This window comes from Nicotiana attenuata, unplaced genomic scaffold, assembly GCF_001879085.1.
Source record: "Nicotiana attenuata strain UT unplaced genomic scaffold, NIATTr2, whole genome shotgun sequence".
Taxonomy (NCBI): domain Eukaryota; kingdom Viridiplantae; phylum Streptophyta; class Magnoliopsida; order Solanales; family Solanaceae; genus Nicotiana; species Nicotiana attenuata.
In genome coordinates, this window is record NW_017673970.1 from 30,713 (window position 1) to 40,757 (window position 10,045).

The 10,045-nt window shown below is 36.3% G+C and overlaps 1 protein-coding gene across 2 annotated transcripts; it reads left to right on the plus strand.

The window, feature by feature from the left end:
* The first annotated feature begins 220 nt into the window (after window positions 1–220).
* LOC109217733 (splicing factor 3B subunit 4) lies at window positions 221–9,818 on the plus strand. Of its 2 annotated transcripts, none has more exons than XM_019382002.1 (4): window positions 221–415; window positions 1,243–1,454; window positions 1,823–2,003; window positions 9,472–9,818. In XM_019382002.1, the coding sequence occupies exons 1-4, from the start codon at window positions 382–384 to the stop codon at window positions 9,489–9,491; spliced, it is 447 nt and encodes a 148-aa protein (XP_019237547.1). In that variant the 5' UTR covers window positions 221–381; the 3' UTR covers window positions 9,492–9,818. The 2 variants fall into 2 exon arrangements, with proteins under 2 accessions (XP_019237547.1, XP_019237546.1); XM_019382001.1 differs by lacking the exon at window positions 9,472–9,818 and adding an exon at window positions 2,121–3,078 and having other exon boundaries at window positions 227–415.
* The last annotated feature ends 227 nt before the right edge of the window (window positions 9,819–10,045 follow it).

The window sequence follows — 10,045 nt, forward strand, 5'->3', positions numbered from 1 at the left end:
CCACTATGAGATTTGCGAAATGGTTTCATGTCTTGCTTCTTAATTAATATCTAATGATTATCTATAAATTTTATCTGAAAAATTTATAATTAAAGTTATTTATACATAATTCAAATAATGTAAATCACAATCCGACATGATTTGTGTCGCACGCGCAATTACTAATACTAGTTATAGTTAATTACACCCAAATCCAATTCCCTTTCTCCAAACATGCTCTAAGCCATTTAGAAGTCGGACATTAAAATCTACTATACATACATCTCTGTTTTATTCTAATTAACATCCTCAGAAACTTTGTGACCACACGATTCTAGTACTTTGTGAATCTATTGGGTATCCAATTTCTCTCCTCTACGTCGATACAGCTGAATCCCACCCATGGCTGAGAACCCTAATTGCACTGTTTATGTTGGTATGCCTTTTTTTTCTCCTTATCTATGCCCTATTTTTCATGATTTTTATTCTTCATGCTCAGATCTAATGTTGCATCTTTCTTTTGTTTGATTTCTGAATTTATTGTCCTTTTTAATAAACAAAGCAGCATTTTTTTCTTTTTGGATATTTTAGCTGTAAAGTGTCTCCTTTTTTTTTGTGGTTATGTTTTCCGATATGCCTGGTTACCGTTTACGTTCTGGATTTTGGGGTGGGGAGGTTGGGGGAGGAACAAATTTAAGCTTTATCTTTTTGGGGTTTTAAACCCTGAATGTTTAGCTCAGTTTGGGGATTTACTTCTAATTGTCCTCTATGAATCCTATAATTGCAGATTGGCTATGTTTATGCGTGCAAATAATGTGGATTAACATATAAATTCTTAGTTTTAGCTCTTCAATGAATTGTTTTGGGCGCGTTTAGCTTTGCAATGCCTAAAAAGCGGAAAAACATATTTTACAAAAAGCTTCTTTTTTTGTTCGTGAAGCAGTAAGAGTTCAGTTACAATTACCCTCCACCAGAGGTTTGTGACTGGGACTTGCTAGGCTACTTAGTTATCACCAATATATTAGTTTGGTTGAATTGCTTACTTAGTTGCATACAAGTTTGGTTAATCTGTGTTTATTAGAATAGCTAATTTTCTTGAGGTTTCTCACATGGAAAGTCCAGGCTCTTTGCTTTTCTTAGTGCATGTTTGAGTTATCTTTGGGAGAGTGCGTTTAACATATGCATTTCTGATTGATAGGAGATGTAGTTTGTGCTTTGTTGTGAATGATTTGCTAACATAGGTTTGAAACTTTTTTGTTGTAGGAAATTTGGACGAGAGAGTAAGCGATCGTGTACTATATGACATTCTAATTCAAGCAGGGCGTGTTGTTGACCTGTACATTCCTCGTGACAAGGAAACTGATAAGCCTAAAGGTTTTGCCTTCGCTAAATATGAGACAGAGGAGATTGCAGACTATGCTGTGAAGCTTTTCTCTGGTTTAGTGACGCTTTACAATAGAACATTAAAATTTGCGGTAAGTCCTTGTTATCCGTCCCTTGAGCTGGCTAAAATGGTCAGTTTTATTGATATTGTTTGGTGAATTTGTTCTGGTACTATAAGCTTCTGTAGCGCTTGCAAACCTAAGGTATGGGTTTACCTCCTCTCCAGCAGAACCAGCCTATGCATAGATAATAGATAATCTTGGCAGTGAGATATTCTTCGGTAGTGATCCTCGGAGTGTCTATTGATGTTGGCTTATGAATTGAGAGATACGCCAGACATATGTTCTTTCAGTTAACACTGCGGGCTGGCAGTTGGAATTTGAGGTTTGGAGGAGGCAAAGTCTACAGAAGCATTTTCATTTGCTTATGTTGTGTATTGACGTTTAATTTTTCTAAACAGATATCTGGGCAAGACAAGCCCTCTAATAACTCATCAATTGCGACACCACCACCTACCTTAAATATCCCCTCCAGACCAAGGCCTCTTCATGTACCTTATAATGATAAGGAAATTTCACCAAATTCTGTGAGATTGTCAACTTCATGCCGGTTTTCAGAGCACCAAACTAACTCCACACAAGGTGATGCATGCTTTTTTAGTGAAGTCATTATTTTATGCTCTTAGTCCCTTTTTGTTTTTTACTTTATTTTCGTTGAGTCTTGACTTACATGTTTATAATTGTTTTTTCTCTATTCAGTTCCAGTTCCTCCTGGTGTTTCAGTAAACCAATCTAATGGGTATAGATCACCTTACGATGGATATAGATCACATTATGATGGCAACAATTATGATTACGGTCGAAGAGTATTTGGGGATGCTTTGGATAGTATAACACGCTCTAGGTTGGGCCGATATGATACCCGTAACCCGACCAGTTATCCTTCTTATTGATATTTAGCTTAGCTCTTGGTCTTGAGAGAGCTCTGACCTGTCTTCTTCTAAGTTGTGTAGGTGTATTGGTACTTTGGGGAGCTTGTCTTCTTCTAAGTTGTGTAGGTGTATTGGTACTTTGGGGAGCTTGTCTGAGGTGCTTTAGATTTAGTTTTGTGTCTGTTTGTTGTTCATTGTTGCGGTAGTTTGTCTCTGGTTATGCTCCCAATGTCTGAACTCTTGAATCTGTCTGTTATTGTTCTTTAATGCATCTGTATAATATGTATTTCAGTGGACAAAACTGCATCTTTGTAATTGTCTGTCTGAAAGGTTCAAAGATTTGGATCTTGCTTCTGCTATCTTTCCTCTTTCCTTCACTTACCTTCTCAAGCGCCGCCCCAGCTCTCACCCCTCCTCTTTTCCCTCAAAGATCTGTGGAGATGGACATATTTAGATTTTGCTTATGTGTGATGTGTGCATCGCTTATTGGTTCTTGGAGATTAGAGTTGCTTCCCATCGGTGCGTGGTATGACGTTATGAGCTTTGGCATGTGTGTATACTAGTTGCTTCCCATCGGTGTGTGGTATGACGTTATGAGCTTTGGCATGTATGTTTACTGATACTAGAATAGATGTGCTGTAAGAGCAATTTCCTTTGCATCATTGAAGATTTAGCTCCTGTGTTTTTGGAGTGTGAATGCTCATTATCATATGTGAACGGCTGGGGAAACTATGTTTCTTTCCCTATCAGATTTTGTGTAGTTCATGAAATTGCAGTTCATTAAAGTGATTTGTCTCTTTATGTGAATGAGTTTAAAAACCCTGGACAATGAGTTCGCGTGCTTGCATGGAAGTTTAACTAATAATAATTGGTTTCGAACTCCACTGCTATGCACAAGTAGTTATATAACTTGCATGGATGAGATATTCTAATGTGTTGGTTCAGTTTTTCTACGATTTGGAAGATTTTAATATCTTCCTTTTTAGCATTTGTCTCATAATTAATTAATCAACTAAACTAGCTGGGGTGTGCAGAAGATAAACCTTGGGCACTTAGAATAAAATTGGTGAGATGAGGATTGCCTAAAGATCATATAAGGAGAAAACAATCCATTCCATCAACCTACATGAGATGCTCCAACACCCCCTTTGACGTCACGAGCACGGACAACGGGGGGTTGATACTCTGTTAGAAAGCCGGACTTTGGCTTAACGCATTACCGAAAGTTGACTCAAGTGGGACGCATGAATCTTGGCCTAACTCAATTCTAAAAGTTAACTCTTGTTGGACACTTAAATCCCTCTTGCATGCCATATTGGATAACATCAACAACAACAACATACCCAGTATTATCCCATATCGTGGGATCTGGGGAGGGTAGCGTGTACGCAGACCTTATCCCTACCTTGGAGGATAGAGAGGCTGTTTCTAATAGACCCTCGGCTCACCATATTGGATAACATAGACCCCAATATTGGATAAATCAAGAATGAGATGCTCGGCTATCATATTAAGATGGATGTCCGGCCTAACTTAGCCCCAAAGCTAGCTCATGAGGTGAGAATTACGCATAACCATAAATGCGATGGCCTCTTACCTCAACCAGTGACGACTCTAACAAGGTATAAGAATCATCTTTTTTCATTTGGCTTGTTAGGGATTATCATAATAAAGTTGTGTTTATTCTTAATCTCGTTGACAATCTATCACAATTTTCCTCCTTTAACCACTATGAGAGTAGCTAAGCAAAATCTCATATATGAGTTTCTTGTTGGTTGTCTAAATTTGTAGTAGACAAAGGTAGTAAGGGAGGTTGCATAATAACCGAAAACTTTAAGGCAATATATGGAGTGTCTCAATATCAATAAAAAAATAAGTGGAGAGTCACAATGTTTTTCTATAAACTCTTCTGGATGTCCTCTTATACAAAAATGTGGGACAACTATATATCTCAAATCCCTCCTACATGTGTAATCTAATTTGGGGTTCACACGTGTATCTTAATGTGGACTTACAAGTGTGAGTGCTTGCTATAGGTCTACTCTAACATGTGAAAGAATATGAGAATCCAGCACAATTTTAAAACAATTTGTGAAGCAGTCTAATAGCCTATTTGGCCAAACTTCTATAATCCGCTTATTTCAAAAAATGCTTTTCTGAAAAGTGCTTTCTAAAAAAGTTCTTTCGTGAGAAGCAGTTTGTGTTTGACAAATTAATTGGAAAACACTTTTGAGCAGTATTTAGTGGTTGGCCAAGCTTCTAAAAGTGTTTTTAAGTTTTTTTTTAGTCAAAAGTGCCTTTTGGGGAGAATTTACTTTTTTCTGCTTCTCAAAAACTGCTTCTATTCAAAAGCACTTTTTTCCTCCTTCTAAAAGCTTGGCTAAACACTTTCCTAAAAAAAAAAAAGCACTTTTCGCAAAAAAGAAGCTTTGGCCAAACAGGTTAGAAGACATTTCAAATCACTTTTATGCTCTTTTATACCAGATGTGGAACAACTATGTAACTGTAAACTAAACTGTTTGTTGAAGGAACTTGGTTTGAAAATTATAATGTCTGATACCAGCGGTAAGAATGAATTGCATCCATATGAACCTCCAATATGTTGGTTCAGCTTACGACCTTCTTTCCCCCTTTAGTATTGGTGTCTTTTTGAATTATTGGTTTAGGAATATGTTTGTTCCTGTATTTTGAGAATTTGGTATTCCTTTCTGGTGGCTTGGTACATTTACATGTGGTGAGTGTCATTGATGTGAATTGTTTAGCATGCTTACATGGAAAACCTTTGGGAAGTAATTATTAAGATGGTGGTCATTGCTTACTTTTATTAGCATATACTTGATAGCTGATTATATAGTGATCAAGGAAAATGTGACAGATGAGTCAGCTGTATGTATCCATTTGGAACTATCATGAGTCTGGGTTTTCCATCCGTTTGGAATTATCATGAGTATGCTTGGACCATCTATTTGGATGTGCTTTTACTACTTTCTTGACATGACTAGAAAGCAGCCCAATATTTTTGTTCTTTTTCCCCTTTCTCTTAGGGGTGGGGGGTGGGGTGATAATGGGGAGTGTTTTCTGAAAAGCCAAAACCTGTGTATTCAATGATTTAGACTTGTCCTAATTTTAACTTATGGGTTTAATCATTTGAATATGGGCTTGTTGGTAACTGAAATCATTTTGAGAGGATGGGAATTTATAGGATCAATATTACTTGAGTTTCCTTCCTTTCTTTTTGTTGTTTGTTTGTATCGATATGAAAATGCGCCCCTGATGAAGTTCCAAATGTGCAAATAGCGAAGGCAGTATCAACAGCCTATGGTGGCTACACAGTGAAGAATTATCTAGTTAAAAGTTCTAGTTGATTTTAATGCAAGAAGTAGACGGAGTGTTCTGGTTAGTATTCTTATTAAGTACTTTGATTCAAGTGTTCAACTGGTCTGCTTATTTGAAATTCTGGTATACATGCTGCAGTACGTTTACTTTGATGATTATGGACCATGTTTGAGTACGTGGTTAAGATGAGCTAAACTGTTTCTCTTCTCTTTAATCGGGGCCTGTATCTGTTTTGAAGGCTGGGAACAAAATCTTAGAGATCTTCTCATTGTCCGTGTTGTTCATTATTCTTAAAGTTGAATGTCCTGTTTATACCCCCTTTTCCAATCTATTAAGTTCCAGTTTTCTCATGAGTCACGATTTATAATTCTCTCTACTTCTTTCCCCTCTTGTGAGTACCCGACTTCCTCTGTGCTACCTGGTAGCAAGCACATTTGTTCGTTCCAAACCTTGAGGAGCTTAGTAATCCTCTCCTTGTATATGGAACAAAATGCTGCTGCTTTACTGGAGGGTCCTCCCGAGAACTATGTTGTTCGCTTCCACCTTTATGTCATAAGGATGTGAAGCTGATTGGTTTCTGTTCACTGCATTGCATTTGCCCAGCCCACCAATGGGCTAGTGTCTGTGTGCTTTGGATCCATCACCTCTCTAATCTGTCTGATCCAATTATCTGAGGCAGGATTGAAGTGGTGGTGACTGTTTTTATTTTAACAAGCAGGCAATATTTCTGCAGTTGCCACTTAATATATTCAGAATATATCAGAAATGATCATTTGCTGTATTTATCATCGCGTTAAGCTTGAGGGTGAAATAAGTGATTGTGTTTTCTCAAATTTCGTCCTTTTTACATCGTTATTTTTGTTATTCCTACCAATTGCTGATCTTATTGGGGTGTTTTCACTTTTAGCTTGCATCAGAAACTATTTACATCTGATAGCCGAAAGTGTATAAAATTTGTATAATTTTTGTATATAACATACGGAATGTATATATATACGAAAAATATATAAATTTTATACATTTTTTCGGTTATATTTTTCTAGCGGCGATACAATGTCATTTGTCTGGTCTTATTTGCCTTAATTCTCAATTGGATCGTGTCTCATGCTTCTACCCCTCCATGCTTTCTTTCTTAGCTTTGGGAGTACACTTGACTAATTATTTTGGCAGGCTCCACGTTCTCCTGTCTAATTTTTGCTCCTTCATGGTTTCTGTCAACTTTCTTTTGAGGTTGGCCTTTGGTCCCATCATGCTTGTATATGTTCTTAACAACAACAAGTTCAATAATTTTTTCTAAGTGTGGTCTGAGGAGGGTAAGACGTAGCTAGCCTTACTTGTACCCTGGAAGTAGTGGTGGCAATTTGAGCCCAAATCCATCTAACCCTCGCAACCTGCCGACAGATTAATAGGTTGGGCTACAAACATCTAGCTTATGGGGCTATCTGGGCTGAGCCTAAATTAACCTATAATTTTTTGTACCCCATTTTTATCCCGGAAGTAACCCATACAATCCATGAAGCTTACTTAAATAAAGGGATTTTAACCCAACTTGTTCGGAAATTTACTTAGTTGTCCCATCATTAATTTTTGTATTTTAGTTTAAAAATGAGAATTAAGATATTTAAGTTTTAATGTAAATATGAATAATTTTGTAAATGGGTTATAGTGAAATTTACTTATTTAGAATTAACACAAAAGATATTTTTCGACTTACAAATTTTAAATACTAATTTGTTATTTAGAAAACATATACTGATTCTCAAAAAATTAAGAATAGTTTTTTACCTTTTATATGTAGGTGTATAAAAGGTAAATTTTTTTTTTTTTTATGCAAGATAAGCATGGTTCTAAAGCACGGGTCAAGTTGGGCTATAACTCATTGTTTAGCCCATCTTGACCCATCCCATCTTAGCCTAAGTACACTTTGGGCTGGGTTGGGCAATGGCTCATTTATGGACCTAACCCATCTTGATCCGCTCAAATTTAGCCCAATCCGCTCATTTGCCATCCCCTACATGGAAGGGCAGAGAGGCAGTTTTTGATAGACCCTCGGTTGGAGAACAGATGAAAAAAAGAAGAAGTGATGGTAACAAGACGAATCACAAGATAAAAAGATCGAAGTCAAGAAAGCAGTTGAGCTCTATCTAGTTAACCTTTAGGTAGTCTTGTATATGTTCTTGCGAGAAGATAACTTCTGGTGTTGAGTATCCATCTCCCCCTGTCCCACTCAAAAAAATAAAAATAAAAATAAAAAATAAAAAAATTGGATAGATGGGAAACTTTACCAAGGCAATATATATGAAGCAATTAGGGGAGTTCAGTTTAGGAGCTCTCTGCTCTAGCTTATATAGCCATTAAGCAAAAATATAATCTAATGGGTAGTGCTACTTTTAGAAGTTCAAGGTCGTGAAAATTGCCGTCTACTTCTCATTGTATCAGAAAAGTTTCTATTACATATTAACGACATATCTTTTTGGGACTTGTATTTAAGAAATAACATTTATTGAGGAGAAAAGATTTAAAAAGTAACTTTTTTTTGAGGAGAAATATGAGAGGTCGCTTAAAAGTTTCAACGCCTCTTTGGCTGGTTTCGTTGAAGGTGGAATTGGACGTAAGTCTACTTATTCATAAACCTTGATAAAGTCAAAACAAACTGCCATTACCACCAACTTTGAGATATTACTAAGTACAGTATACAGGATAGCATATTGGATGGACAAAATAATATGCCAACTAATATTATTCAGCCTTGCTTTTTTTTTTTTTTTGTTTAATTGAATAATTTATATAGATAGATCTAAGCTGTTACAAACGCTCCTTCATGAGCCATTATTATAGGATTAGAAGTAGTAGTAGAAGTAGTAGCATCTTCTACATTTAGTGCGCCTAAGTTTCCAAGACGTGCCACGCTATTATATATAGATACAGATACTAGTTTTTTGAAGGTGACCTCTTCTTTGTCAGCTTGTAAACTTGACCATATGGATGCAGTAGGTTGTAGGAAAACTGAAGGACGGTTGTGCATGGCTTGCTTGGAACCTTCTTTAGCCAAAAAGTGAGCTACCTTGTTCGTCTCACGAAAGCTATGCCGGACAACTGGATTTCCCAACTTCTTCAGCAGGCTAAGCATTTTCTAAGTTAACTTTTAATCCGTTCTATTGGAGGGTACATCTTTGACCCCACTTGTGGGATTACTCTGGTATGCATGTTATTGTTGTTGTTGGAGGGTACATCTAACCTAAGTTACCAAAATTCTTATTGACTTTTTAAAAATTATCCTCAATTGTACATCGTTATGCACAAAGCGGGAAGCTTTTATTTTATTAAAATATGTACATTTTGAAACCTTTTTGTTTCTGTGAATCGATTACTTATTAGTTTATTACCTACCTGCTGTGTGTTAATTAGTGCATTAGCAAAAAAGGAAATATACAAAAACTATTTAATACCTGAAGACTTCGTAGACTACACTCAAGAATTGTGGACTAGAAACAAACGAAAATGAACTGAAGGGATAAGGATATCGGTCTTGACAATAAATAGACTAATTCTTTATGTTGAAAAAAAGAGACTAATTCCTTTTAGTGGTAGTATTAGTTTACAATCGATAACTTATCATTCACTTTTCTGAAACGTTCGACATTGGTTTTTTCCCTTGTCTTTTAAAGTCTCTAGACAAATGCTTGATAGAGTATCTCAATTTGTTCCAATTTCTCAAGGTATCTGGTATATTTGTTGCCTAATCACTCGCCTTAGTTATAAATTTTCTTGTAACGGGTTAAATAATACTATAATTATTTAATTCACAGTTTGACGGTAACAATTTATCTTGATGTTTGCAGGTACTAATTCCTCCTTTTGATGGTGATTTTATAGTAGATGTTGACGAAGGTCGTTGTGAAATGAGACATTGCTTGTCCTTTTGCCACGTGCTAGGCATGCAAAGAACCATGAGGTGTTGATCCAAAAGTTTGCTCGTGCTTTGGTTCTCAAATTAGATAGGCTAGAATGACTATGTTTTGCGCTTTTTCATCCGGCTTGGAGGCTCGGGTAGTTACTACTTTATAGGGGTGGCAACTTGCACGAAACTCATTTAACCTGTCCAGAGATTAATGGGATGGGCTACAAATATTTTAACTCATGGGTCAATTTGCGTTGAGTCCAAGTTAATCATTATTTTTTATAGTCATTCTGGCCCATTAAGCAGTCTAACTACAACCCAAGAAACTCACCAAAAACAAAAGGAATCTCAACCCAATTTATCTAAATATACTTAGTTGCCCCAAGGATTTTTTTTTTTTTTTTTTTTGTGTATTCAATTTTCTGCTCTTTTGTTTTTCTGCATCATCCACCCACCCTACCCCCTCAAAAATCTTTTACTTTTTTTTTGTATTTTCTATTTTCTATTTTTTGTTT

Bases quoted from the DNA above. Each gene is read 5' to 3' on its own strand.
- LOC109217733 (XM_019382001.1), top strand. From the start codon at position 382: ATGGCTGAGAACCCTAATTGCACTGTTTATGTTG. The intron at 416-1,242 runs GTATGCCTTTTT...TTTTTGTTGTAG, and splicing joins TAATTGCACTGTTTATGTTG to GAAATTTGGACGAGAGAGTA. The intron at 1,455-1,822 runs GTAAGTCCTTGT...TTTTCTAAACAG, and splicing joins ATAGAACATTAAAATTTGCG to ATATCTGGGCAAGACAAGCC.